The sequence below is a fragment of the Molothrus aeneus genome, chromosome 6 (assembly GCF_037042795.1).
Source record: "Molothrus aeneus isolate 106 chromosome 6, BPBGC_Maene_1.0, whole genome shotgun sequence".
In the NCBI taxonomy this organism is placed as follows: Eukaryota; Metazoa; Chordata; class Aves; order Passeriformes; family Icteridae; genus Molothrus; species Molothrus aeneus.
Window position 1 is genome coordinate 12,583,230 of NC_089651.1, and position 13,829 is coordinate 12,597,058.

Below are 13,829 nucleotides of genomic sequence, written 5' to 3' on the forward strand. Positions count from 1 at the left end.
AATCCTCCCCCCCACTTCAATTAGCATTATTTGAGCCATGTTGTAACAAAGGATGTCCTGGAGTTCTTGCCACCCAGAAAGCAGGACTAGGAACTACACAAACTCTGGCTGTCTGATCTGAGAGCCCAGGGTTGGGAACAGGAGCAATTGCCTTGAGTCCAAAGCTAGAGCTGAACTCCTCAGGGCTGCTTCATGCTGCAGGCACCTACGTTCAGTGGACTCCACAATTTCTCCTCAGGCATTCCACAAGCACACAACATCTACTTGGTATCCAGAAAAACCCTGATCATGACTCCTAACCCCACTGCTTGCCAATGCCTTAGGAATGGTTGATTCAGTTTTCATGGTGTGCCCAATGCACAGCAATCAGGTTTGCCTCCTTCCTCTCTTTTTTGAGTTTTAAATCTTCTCCACAAAAGGCACTTTTCCAGGAAGTGGAGTAGCCTGCCCAGCCTCTTCAGAGAAACAGGAACTTGTGCTAGAGCTGCTCTCTGTGGGTAAAATAATCTGGACCTGCTGCACCTGAAGTCCACAGGCTGTTATGTGAGTGGACTGGCATTAGCTCTCTTTGCTTTTTCTCTTTTGCTCTTTCTAAAGAAAGGAAGTATTTCTCCTCAGCATAAGCTGCAAGCATGAGGTCAGCAGACAAGCACCAATTCCTGCCTTTCAGCTTTCCTGCAGCTCCAAGCTGCAGCACTATCTGTGTAAAAAGCCAGGTCAAACGCTCAGCCCTGGCCTTCAGTAGCTGCTTGCTTGTTTTGTTCTGAACCCTGTCCTGAGGCCCTCTCTCCCCACACAGAGGGGACTAAATTCTGTGTTTGGAGTCCCAGCTGCTCCTGCAAGGTCTGCAGACACAAATCTTTATCTACCAATAACCACAAAGCAAGAGCTGGCAAGAATAATCAATGAAGCTGACAGAAGTCAAGTGTAGCCCTTACACCTAAAATTTGTGCTTAAAATTCATTTAAAATCTGTTTCTCCCCATCCTATTGCACTTGCCCTCCCCAGAAAGTCTCTCCTTTGGTCAGAAGGGTGAGCAGTTTATTTTCTTTAGTCGTGGTATAGGTACATGTGACTCTGGTAACACAAATACTGGCTTTTTCAGACTATTTAAGCAGAGATTAATCATTACATAGTACTTTGATTGGGAGGCAGTGGAGGACAGGGGTCTGGAAATGCAATATACTGGAGGAAAAAAAGCCCTGTGATTGTCAGGAGTATGGCTATAACTGAACACTGTGTGTATGATGCTAAGTGAGAAGCAAGCCATAAAAGGTCCTAAAAGTGAATTCATGCTTATCTGATTCACTAGAAAATTATGACCAACGGGGAAGACAGGGCAAGGAAAAAGAAGGATAAAATGTTTTAAAAGACAATCTATTTTTCAAGGCTGGAAAATATATTTTATTCTTGGTTACAGGTATTTAAATAGATACCTTTTAAAATCCCTTTAGCTATAAAAATTTAATGGATAATTATAAAGAATGGCTTAGCTGGAATAATGTAAATGGTATTTCCACAGATGAATTCAAGCATAAACATTTTGAACCATATTCTCCATGCTTATGAAAATACCCTCTCAAAGTAAAATGGCTTGCTAAGTAATTAAATATTTAAAAACTGTATCGGAAGTTAGAGTCAACACAGTCTTCTGGAGTGAAAACATCAGGATCTGTTCCACACCTTTGCTTCCATTTTTTTTTTTTCCTGTGAAAACCAAGTTAAAAAAAAAAAAACAACAAACTATCAGTCCTTTAAATTGTTGTTACTCTGGCTTGAACACGTTTAGGAATAGAGCAAGTGGGTCCTGAGCTGCAGCTTGGAGCTCTGTGCTGCACCTGCCCAGCCCAGCCCTGCCCTTCAGCGCCTCTCAGCGCACACCAGGTACGGCTGTGGCTGCAGGGTCATCCCCAGCCTGGGCTTCAGCTCTGGGATCGCTCCATGAGGGAAATGCAGGTGAAATCGCTGTAGCAACGAGGTGAAAAAAAGAAACATTTCCATTCGAGCCAGCTGCTCTCCAAGGCAATGTCTTCTTCCTGAATTGGAAAGAAGGTTTCAAAAAGGTTTAAGGTATCTTCAGTCACATTTTGCCTTTAAGGTGGATAGGAATGGTCATTTCTGTCTTCTAGGAGTGATGTGTGAACCTGGTTGGTAGTATTTTGTAAGAAGGATAGGTAAGAGTTTACACTAAGAAACTGATTTTAGAGAATTTGTTGCTCAAAAATGCCATTGAAATGAATTCTGTCAAATTGATTTATATACACTTGTTATTTACTGTATCTGGTCTTGAAGTGCCAGTCTAGAGGGAAAATGCTTTAAAAAATGACATTGTGAAGTGCCAGTCTAGAGGGAAAATGCTTAAAAAAATGACCTTGTGAATTTTAGCCTTTTCCCCCTACTATTTTCTTAATTACATCTACTGCCAGTTATTATTAATTGGCAATTATTAGAACTTTGTAAGGAGGATTTTTATTAGTTTACATATAAAACTGAGCTCACCTATATAAAAGATGTTATGCTAAAAATTTGTTATCTCCAGAGCGCGTTATGTGGAATATCTCTGAATTGAATTATATTGGATATCTTTAAATCAGAACTGAGGATATCATTCTGTCCATTTATTGCCACCCCTTACACTTTACACATCTCTGGATTTGTGAAAAGGAACAGTGGAAGGAATTGCTCTTACCTAGGGAAAAAGGAATAAATGCATCTTTCTTGACAAACTGCCCATTACTGTCCAAAAACCTCTCAGGAAAAAACACTTCTGGATTGCTCCAGTATTTTTCATCAAAGTGAACAGAGTAGAGGTTGGTAATGACTGTGGTGCCTCCAGGAATGGTGTACCCACGCACAACAGTGTCTTTGGAAGTTGCATGGAAAATCCCCAGTGGGACAATGTTACAGAACCTCAGCACCTCGTGCAGAACAGCCTCAGTGTAGGGCATCTTGCCCTTCTCTTCCAAGGTGGGCATTTTGTTTGGGCCAATGACAAGATCAATTTCTTTCTGAACTTGCCCTGTTAGGAATAAAAACTGAGGTTTATTTTGTAATAGGTTTTACATTCCAATTTAAGCTGAAGTATTTGTGTATATACATACATTTTTAAAAAATACTGAAACATGATATACCTTTATACAAAAAACAGTCACAAGCTTTTAAATTTAGACTCTATATTCCTATCCTTGGTTAGTGCTATTTTCCCCATTCTGAAACAATGGTGAAATTGATACTAGAGTGATACTTTTTGGTCAAAGTACTTTATAAGTTATCTGGGCCTCTCAGCTTCCAAATCCTGCAAGCTCCAGCTGTCCCAAGCACTGCTAAGGGTTTGGCAGGAAAAGTGAAGTGGAGGCAGTGAAATCAGAAATGTGACTCTTCACTTCTGGAATCCAAACTTCTCCTCACAATGTCTGGGCTAACACTCAAACACCTATTGCTGTTTTACTTCACAATGACTGTAACACATCATTTTATTTTTAAATGCCATTTCTGTTCTTCCAAAAGTGTAAGTATTCCTGTCTATCATATGTAACTCTGTTGTGAACTGGAGAACTTAAGATAAAAAGCATTGTACCTAAATTGTTACTACAACCTGATTTACATTTTTGCTGACACCTGTACATTTTTAATTTAGTTTATTACTTTCATATTTAATTACATTTTCTTATTATTTATTAACTACATAGATTAGTATATCTGCCAACCACAGATCATGCATCACAATGCTACACCTAAATATATTAGAAATACTTAAAAGTATTAAAGCTTCATAAAAGTGTATTCACAAAATAATATGTTAAAATTTTATCATAACACTTGACTTTTGATATCCTCTTTGCATTTAAAACAAGCTTTCCACCTCTGTCCATAGTATATTTAGTAAATGACAGAATAGAATAGTATTTACAAAGCTTTTTTTTGGTGATGATTATGGATCAATGCACCACTTTGAAAAAGCATTTTAAATTTGCAGTAGGAAAGTGAATCAGTTCCTCAAAATGTCAAAATTCTTACCTTGAATGTTTGGATAAAGAGCCATAAATAACACTGCCCATCTTAAAACATTTGTTGTGGTTTCTGTCCCAGCTATGATGAGTTCTCCAACGGAGAAAATTAAATTTTCTCTTGAATATGTAGATTCTGGGTCATTTCCATTGCAATCCATCTCATCTAAATATGCATCTACGAAATGTCGAGGTGACTGAGGCTTCCTATTTTCAGAGACACGTTCAATAAGCTCATGAAGAAACTCATAGACTTCAGCTGCATTTTTGAACAGCTGCTGGTGTTTCCCAAATGGCAAGATACCAATCCAAGGAAAAGCATTATATAAAAATACAGAAGCACTAGCAGCTAATTCAATGTTTTCACTAAAAATCTCAATCATGTGCTGAAATTCAGTATCTTCGTATGTGAAACGTTCTCCAAAAATAATCAAATTAGTAATGTTTGAAACAGCATTTGTTATCAAGTGCTTAAGGTCAAGGGGTCTGCCTTTGTATGTATCAATGGCCTCAAGAAAAAACAGAGATTCTTCTGAAATTTTGTGTTCAAAGGACTTTTGACCATATCCAAAAACTCGAAAGGTATTTACAGCTAATTTGCGGTGTTCTGTCCATCCTCTGCCATATTTACTGTTCAGTAAGCCTGAAAAAATATTTTGACACAGTATTTTATGCAATGCTTTATTTTTCTTCCCCCATAAGTTAATAAAATTATTCAACAAGACAAAAAAGGAGACAAAATATTTTGGACGTCCTGCTATGGAGCATAGTCCACGAGTGACAATAATATCTTTAAAGAAGCATCAAGTATTTTATGAAAGGACATCAAGTAGGGAAAATGGCTAAAGCAGATGCTTCATGACATCTATGGGACAAAAATTATATCTTTATACAAAAGACATTAGCACTCACCTCCCATGTTTGTCAGTTTCTTGAACAAGGGAAGAGAGGGCCTGTCTGCAAAAATTTCACTTTGATGGACAAGGCATTCCTTCACTGCATCGTAGCCATTCAGCACAACAGCAGATATTCCCCCGAGGTCAAGGCTGAAGATCTTTGGGGGGGGAAAAAAAAGGAATAAAAAGTGTCAAATGCTATTACAACCCAATCTGGAACAAGGAATGAAAATGTGAAACGACACTAAATGTCAATGTGAAATGCAGAGTTGGATAACCTTCAGCAGGCCACACAGGTGGTCACAGGTGGGACAGCTCTGGCATTACACAGGAGAGTCTGTGGTAAGCTCATTTGCTTTGTTAAAAGATTAAATTAATTAGCCCACACTGCATTCTGTGCTTTGCTGTGCACCTAAAGAAACCAGCCCTCCAAATTAAGGACTGGGGACACCTTCATGTAGTCCCTAGAGAGGAGTGAGAGCCAAGGTGACAGCCAATAACTGAGAGCAGAGCCCAGCTAGGCCCAGCTTCCTGCTTTGGAGAAAGGTACAATACAGCACATAAAGAATAAAAAAATTTTAAATCTGAATCTACATTTTAAAAATTAAAACTGAACCTAAACTTATGATTGAATCCTTAGATCCCTTTCCATGCATTCCCTCGGCGTTAGAAATCTGTATTTTTACCATTACCAATCTTTATATTTTTCTCCATGTCAAAGCTGGTGACCTCCACAATATGAAATTGTGTTAGCCTAATTATACACTCTGTGACAAGTGGGTTGTCACCCAAAGGGTTGTCAGGCACTGGAACAGGCTGCCTGGGGCAGTGGTGGAGTCGCCACCCCTGGAGGCATTTAAAAGCTGTGCAGCTGTGGCATTTGGGGACATGGTTTAGTGGCAGACTTGCCAATGCTGGCTTAACAGCTGGACTCGATGATCTTAAGGGCCTTTTCCAACCTAAATGATTCTATGAGTCTATTTTGGTATTTTCACTGTTATAATGGCTCTTCTTTTTTATGTGTCAAGAAGACACTCCCGGTATATTTCTGCAAACCATCTGTGAGTTTTGTACACTTTGGTCTAACTTATTGATCTTTATTCCTCTTTGGTCTAACTTATTGATCTTTATTCCTATATCATACGTGATTTAAAAAAAAACAACCTTTGATTGTATTTTTCCAGAGTCCCCCAAACCCTAATATGCTGTTTCCCTCAAATTCTGCATGATTCTGAGAGCAGATGACTGAAACTCCATACAGCATTCCAGGCAAGTAGAAATCTTGCTTTATTCGACAGTACATTTCCTTCCTATTTCCATTCTACTTGTCCCAGCACTTTGCTTGAAGAACATTTACTTTTTTTTTTTTTTTAAATTACAAAAATTCATGTCAGATCTAGTGGGGAGTTAACTTTTACGAAGCTCGTAAGAGGAGACTGGCCGCTTAAAACTGGCTGATGGAAAGAAACGCCCGATATAGAAGAAAGTAAAAAAGTGGGGGAAAAAAGGAAAAAGAAAAAATTAGTTTTTAAACAGTTAGGCTGAAGGGCTGTAAGTATCTCAAATATCGCGCTCAAGGCACTTTCAGGCGCGGTTCCGCCGGAGCCCTGCGCTCCCGCTCCCGGCGGGGTGCTCCGCCCGCCGCATCCGCCGGGCCGGGCGGCAGCTCCCGGTTTCCCGTCCGTGCCGGGGCCGCTCCCGGTTCCCCGAGCCCGGGCCGGCCCTCCCCGCTCCCGCGGGCCCCGGGGCGGCGGTACCTGCCCGTGGATCAGGCTCTGCCGCCGCAGGTAGACGTGCGGCTGCTCGGCGCCCAGCGCGGGGATGTTGCCGAGCAGCGGCAGCCCCGCGGGGCCGGGCGGGAAGCCGGGCGGCCGCCGCTGCTTCAGCAGCTGCCGCACCACCAGCGCCAGCAGCAGCGCCAGCAGCGCCGCCAGCGCCAGCAGCCAGGAGCCGCTGCCCGCTGTGGCTGTCGCTGTGGCTGTCGCTGTCGCCGCGCCCGGGCGCGCCCCGGGCTCCGCCGCCACCCGCATCGGCCCCGCCGCCGCCGCTTCCTCCTCTCGGCCCGGTCCCGCCCCCGAGCATTGGACCAAGGAGGCTCCGCCCGCCGCGTCAGGAGCGCTTTTTTTTTTTTTTTTTTTTTCTTTTTTTGCTTTTTTTTTTTTTTTTTTTTCCCTTCTCCCCTGGAACAATGCGGAGTCGGTCCCTCGGGCTCTGTGCAGTGCCTGAACGCTCCGCACGCCGGCCGAGGCAGCTGCGGGGAGGGAGCGGCAACTCACTGCTCCTTGTTAGGACATTCTACTCTCTGTAGAATCTCAGACGCACAGTTTGGAGACGTGTTTCCCAGACACGCTCCGGGCTTGGGGAGCTTCGGGCCGGTGAAGCCCGCAGGGATTCCCATTCCCTCTGGCAGATGCTCCGTGCGGATCCGTGGCAGCTCCGGGTGCGATGCCCGTGATCCCCGTGCTGGGCTGCCTGACCCAGCAGGAAAGGGGCCCTGCCCTCGCAGGCAGCTCGGAGCGATGTGTGAATGTCCCCGGCCCGTGTGACCAGGCAGCACGGAGATCACACATTTAATGTGCAAAACTTGCTACTTAGTGGGATGCTGGCTCAGAGCGAAGGCTTGAGCTGCAGCAGAGGCCAGGATCGGTAAGGCAGAGGTCACAGAGCAGTGTTGTAGCGCCATGAGGCATTCTTGGCAAGACACTTCATAAACAAACCCAGATTTGTTTCCGTGCACGCTGGTTTTGTTATTACGTTACTACTATTTTACAAGCAATTTTAGGAATAACAGAAGCATTCCTGGCCCATTACAATTTCTGTGCCACGTGTTTCTAACTTGAGATGTCTTTCTTATTCTTAATAGCTGCACATAGATTTTTAAGAACATTGATAAGATCTAAACAGATGAGGAATTTGGGCTGATGGAGCTCATTAATAACCTGTGTCAATGCCACCATCCTTTATCAAAATCTTACCAAGTTTGTCAGAATACAGAAGAAATAATAATAAATAAGTGGCTTCAGCCCTGCTGGAGGTTTAGTTTTTTCATTCTTCTTCCAAGTTATTTCTTCATCCTTTATTTCAGTGTGATACTGACTGGTGTCTTAATTATTTGCATCATATCTGCAGATAATACCAGTATTGTCAATGTCAGTGCCTAAAGAATTCTCACCAAAGATTCAGGACCTCAGCTTGGCTCCAGTCAGAGGAAGAATTGCCAAGGAGTAAAGTAAGGTATGCACATGCTTAAGTATCTGAGAGAATGTAGGAAGAGGTACTATCATTTTGATTTATTTTCGCAGCTTATCGTCAATGCTCTGTTATTTAAATGTTGAATACCCAAAGTTTTAGATAATCATGATTTCCACTGCATCTGTATAGGAAAAGAAAGGTAATTAACAGTTTTGGCAGCAAGCATTTTGAAGGGGGAAAAGGGGGAAAATAGTATAGGAAGGACCCAAGAAGAGGGGAAAAAAGATACAGTAGAAAAGTCCAAATATTTAACTAAAATGGAAGGAATAGATTTGTAGTGGGGGGAAAGCCAACAATATTTGAGAATTTTCCTCAAGCAGAGGAGAGAACGCTCAAAACTGACCTTACCAGAGTGTTTGAGCCGTGGGGATGGAGAAGAGACAGTGATGTTCACCACTGCAACAGAGGAAGGGAAACTGAAGAGCGTGATTGCAGAAAAATAAAATCCATTTTGGTCAAGCCAAATGCTAAAAGATAGTGAGCCAACCAAGATTAAAGGTCTGAGAACCTCTAAAGATGTGTGATTAAATGGAGGTAAAAAGCAGCAGCAGCATGGACAGAGATGACTGAAACTTGTCAAAAGTAAGTGATAAATAAACCCTTGTAGACAGAAGAAATCACTTAAGGATGCAGGTTTAGGGATGCAAGACTTCAGTTGCTGTCCAAGCACAGGATTCCTTGCCAGTTTCTGATTGATCTTTTTATTTTTTAATTTTTTTTTCATTCATTCATTCCTTCAGAAATGTGTGGGCAGCTTATGCTGAATTGCTTCTTTGGGAACGTTTTACTCATCTTAATCATGGATGATCAAATGAGAAAACTTATAGGATGAATAAAGGTTTTTTTATTTCAATTATACAAATGATGCCTGAGTAAAGAAACCCATTAAAGCATGTATCTTTATTAAATTCTGAAACATTCTAGTCATCAAGTTTTACAATTACTTTGCACTGGAAATTCTGTAAGCAGAAGTTGGAGTAACAGGAAATGATTGTGTTCCTGTCTTCTCAGGAAAATCAGAAAGCAATTATTTGGCTTTGTATTCTTTGACTACACATACTTATATGTAGCTTTGAATTTTGAAGAAATATGCTGCCAGGTGTGGCTGTTCTCTGAGTTGCAATGTTAAGATCTTGAAAACTCTGGGGAGAAAAATTAAGTTTTTTCCAAGTTCCATTAAAAATCTCACAAACTTGTACTTAGCTACAACTTTGAAACAGGCTCTGGTTTTCTTATTCTCCAGAGTTGACACTGTAGCTGGAAAACAAGGTAAACCTTTATCAGGTTCAAGTGTTTTCCATTCCTATAGTAATGTCTCTCGTTCAGTGAAATCATGACATGATTTATAAAGCGCAGGAAAACAACTTCTTTATAGGCAGATGTGTAAAGATTTTGCTCCCTGATTTTGGTGGTGGACTGGGGAAAAGAGAGAGACCTTTACAGATGTATGTGAAACAGGCATGCTTGTCATGAAAGAAATCCATTTCACAAGCCCACTGACAAGTTTCGGCCAATGTGCAGATGTTATCTGTTACACTCACAGAGCTCTTCTTAACCTATGTCATCACAGAGAATGATCAACCTCCATGTCACAATTGTCTCCTGAGCCAAGCCTGTAATGATGCTGGTCAATTCTATGCATAAATTAAGAAATTCATCTTTTTAATTGATGGTCTCGTATGACTATGGGTTCTGAGAAACTCTGCTGAAAGTAGATTAGCACATATTACGTTGTAATAGCCTTTGCCTTCACATGGTATTTACCAGCACTGAAAGGAGAGAGATCTTTTTCAGCCCCAAATTTCACTGGAGGCAGAGGCTCAATCAGCGCTGTAGGACCTGGCAATGCCAGCACAACTGCATAGCTCTGGGAGGGACTGAGGAAAACTCTCAGTTACCCTGTGGCTTCATCAGACCTCAGGATGAAATTATGACAGGGGGAGTTCCACTCTTCCAACATCCTGTAAACAACGAGCAAGGATTAATTTGAGGGCTTGAGAAACAGTTTCTCATGTTATTTTCGCTGACGTGCTCTGACAATATATAAGATAGTATCACAGTACTTGTGCAAGCAATGAAATCAAAGTTTTATAACCATGCTGTTGTTTAACACAATTAGTTTTCTGTTCTGAGGTTGTTTTTTCAACTCTCATTTTACCTGCAGAATGCAAAAAAAAAAAAGAAAAAAAAAAAAAGGAGGGCAAGTAGGTGCTGATTTTGAAACATTTTCAAGGTGAGTTTTTCCTCTGTAGTGCTTCCCCCCCAGTGCTGCCCTGGTGGTGCTGCAAGTCTGACCCTGCCTCTGCTGAGTGTGAGGGGCTCTCCTTGTGAGCCTGCTGGAGGTTTGGCTCGGGACAGAACTGGGATTGTGCCAGCTGTGAGAGGGAGGGAATGTTTCCAGGTGGCAGGAGAGGGCTGGAGTAACTGCTCGGAGGCTGAGCCGTGCTAAGGCAGGACAGGTGACAAACCCATGGCAAACGTCCCTGTGCTCTGCCCCTGCTGCCTGGCCAAGCCAACCTCAGGGCAGGGCAGTGTGGCCCAGTCTGGTCTAAAGGATTATTCCAAACTGGATTTTGAATATATCCAGGAAGATTGCCACAGAACCTACAGAATCTTTTGGGGTTTTTGTGCCATAAGAAGGTTTCAAGGAGATTAAACCAATGCAACCCTGATCTGTTTAAAATGTCTTTCATAAATCAGTCTTGGAGCTTTTCTAAGGCATTCTGGAGGAAAATTTGCTTCTAGAGTGATTCATAGATTTTTCACTAATTAGCTGAACAGCAGTTCCACTTTCTCAAAAGCAGGTGCTGAAGCAGCCTAAATCCAGATTTAATGTCTATTAAAAAGGAAATGCTTTAGTGTTGGGATTTATATCAGTGTTCTGGTTCTTGGGAAAGTACTGCATTTTTTTAAAAAAGAAGCTCTTTTTTTTTGGGCCAAATTCAAACCAAGCCACAAGATAGATTGGTACAATATTATTTATATGGATAAGCTTGATGTGAGGTTATGCTAAATCTGAATATGGTTTTTCAGAGACCATGGGAGCAGGATTTAGGAAATAATTTGACCAATTAGGGATGTAAGTTCTGCAAAACCAAATGCCTACAAAAGTTATACTGCTGGTTTCAGAGTTTAAGTCATTCTCCAGCTTTTCAAATTATTGTGTCACAGAAGTTGGAGGAGAAGGATACAAAGAGAACAAATGTAATGGATTATGTTCCTTTTCCAGAGCATCTCACCTATATATGTCACTCCTGACAGATGTTGGAGTAACATGCCATGAAATCCTCCACTGAAAGAGGTTTCAGTGCCATAACTGAAATGAAACTTATTCTTGCCTGTCATTAATCTCAGTTGCAGAAAGCTTTCCTCAAGTGTGGTGTCTCCTTTGTTGCCCTTCAAGACTATATATATATATATATATATATATATATATATATAAAATATAGTACCAGATTGCAGATTGTTATTGTTTCAGGACAAGTATTCATATTTTTGTTATCACCTTTCTCCACAGTCTTTCCTTCTGTTATGTTTCCCTGGTCTTTGGGCTTGTTTCCCTAAATCCCTATATGGGATCTCTGATAATCCCTACTGGCATTTTTCTGGACTTTCTCTAATTTGCCCAAGTCTTTTTGATCTCGATCTTATCAGCAAAAAGTAGAGTGTAAGGATTACCTCCCAGGCCTCAAACAAGACACTCCTGCTGACCCACAGCTTGCTTTTACAGCAGCACAACCCCACCAACTCTGGCTTAGCTTATTTCATTTTCTGCAGAAAGGGTTACAATGAAATGTTAGAATGTTAGCTCTGCTCACCTTGCCCCACATGGCTTGTAGAGCCTTCCTAAGGAGCAGCTTGCTGGCTGTTCATGGGACAGGATCCTGGATCAGAAAGGCCAGGCATCCAACAAAAACTCAGAGAAGCAATTCCCCAGGTTCTCCTTATAAGGAAAGAGCATGTGATTTTTACAGCTGGCTTTATCATAACTTGTCCTTACCTGAAAAATCTTGATTTGGTGTAATGAAGAACAAACTTGGAGAGAGCAGAGAGCAGAATCACACTCAACTCCCTCATGGAGAGCTGACTGTGTTTGTGGATCATGGCATCATCACTGTCTCCCCTTTCATTTTTGCAGGGTCCACTTTTCTCTGATATGAACCAATCATGGAAATTAAGATTTTCCCTGTGCAGTCACAGTCTTACCTTTCTTGAAGAATTACATTTTAGTATTGAACAAAAATTTCACCATAATATATAATTGCGGTATTTTTGTTTACCAGCATGCCATCTGCTAGCATTTCAGAACTTCACTACAGTGTCTGTGGCTTCTCAATATAATGGCAATATTTACAGTAGAAAAAAAGGTCACTCTTTTAAATGTATTGGTTAAATTATATCAATGAGTATAATATTGTAAGAAGTTGCATTTAATATAGAGAAAGTCACTATAAAATAGCCCAGATTTTTCTTATTATCTACAAATTAAAACAAATTTATTTGAAAATGAAATTCCTTTTACTTGGAGCTGGGGGTTGCATTAGATAATCTGATTTCTTGAAATAAATAAACAAAAAAAATCATGTCATTCTGTGGCTTTTTATTTAATCTGTTTGAATCTATACCCAGTGCTGAAAAAGGCAGAACGAGTCCCTTGGAACAGATTGTTTCAGTTAATATCTCACTTTCTTAGTGCAGTGCTGCAAGGTACCCCTCTCTGCTAGATTTCCCATGAACGTTTAACCTCTAGTTTTGGATTTATCAAGCAACAGAAGAAGGTGATCCTGTGAAAATCCTGTCTCTTTTTTACAGCTTCAAAAATAGCCAAACTAACTGGTCAACTGCCCTTCTTCCCCATCTCATGTACAGGAGAAATTTGCAGAAAGAAAATATGTTTGGGGAGAGCAGATGACATATAGCCAGGGGGGAGGGGGGATAGGACCAGCGTTCCAGCTGGGAGTCCCTCCATTAGCGCTGGCAAGGAGCAGCCGGAGCGCCTGCCAACATCCAAGTGCTACATCATCCCTACGTGCACAGGAGTGGATCTATTGGCATTCCTACCTGTTGGTTTAAATTTACTCTCCTTCCTGTGAAAGCTTAAAGTAGAAATGTTGGCACCTGCAATCCTGTAATCGCCGGCTCCAGCCCCGGACCGAGCCACCCTGGCAGCAGGAGAAGGGCTTGAACTGACTGCACTCAGCCACGAGGCAAAATTTAGCTTTTGCCTCCCAGAAGGAGGAAACTGAAATATGCTTTTACAACAGAATCGTCTGGAATTTTATTGTTTTAACTTTAATCCCGGGAATATTCTATGTGGGCAAGGAGTAAATAATTCCCCAAAAGGAAATGGGAACAATTAACTGTTAGCATAGGAAGAGAAAAGGAAGAGTGGAGTTAGAGAGAAATATCAGACTGGCAGCCCAGTCATTTAAATTCCTGCACTTTATTTCCGTTGGTGTAACTGTATAAATCATATTCAAACAGCAAAACCAAAGCCGAGCCATTCCTTTAGGTGCTGCCTAATATTTGTAAGTACATCCTCAGAAAAACTACCTTAAAACCAGCACAGGAGTCCTGAAAACGGAAGAGATTTTAAATCAAATACTTAGACTCCTTCTCCCGGGGGATTCCCGTGGTGATCATACGTGAGAGGGAGCTGCTGTTTAAAACGAAC

At 41.5% G+C, this 13,829-nt stretch overlaps 1 protein-coding gene across 2 annotated transcripts; it reads right to left on the reverse strand.

The window, feature by feature from the left end:
- Nucleotides 1-1,755: 1,755 nt before the first annotated feature.
- CYP2R1 (cytochrome P450 family 2 subfamily R member 1) lies at nt 1,756-6,933 on the reverse strand. Of its 2 annotated transcripts, XM_066552090.1 has the most exons (5): nt 6,661-6,933; nt 4,920-5,061; nt 4,018-4,650; nt 2,690-3,019; nt 1,756-2,036 (listed from the first exon to the last, which is right to left on the reverse strand). In XM_066552090.1, exons 1-5 carry the CDS (start codon nt 6,931-6,933, stop codon nt 1,861-1,863), a joined length of 1,554 nt encoding a protein of 517 aa, XP_066408187.1. In that variant the 3' UTR covers nt 1,756-1,860. The 2 variants fall into 2 exon arrangements, with proteins under 2 accessions (XP_066408187.1, XP_066408188.1); XM_066552091.1 differs by lacking the exon at nt 6,661-6,933 and having other exon boundaries at nt 4,018-4,214; nt 4,920-5,033.
- Between the last annotated feature and the right edge of the window lie 6,896 nt (nt 6,934-13,829).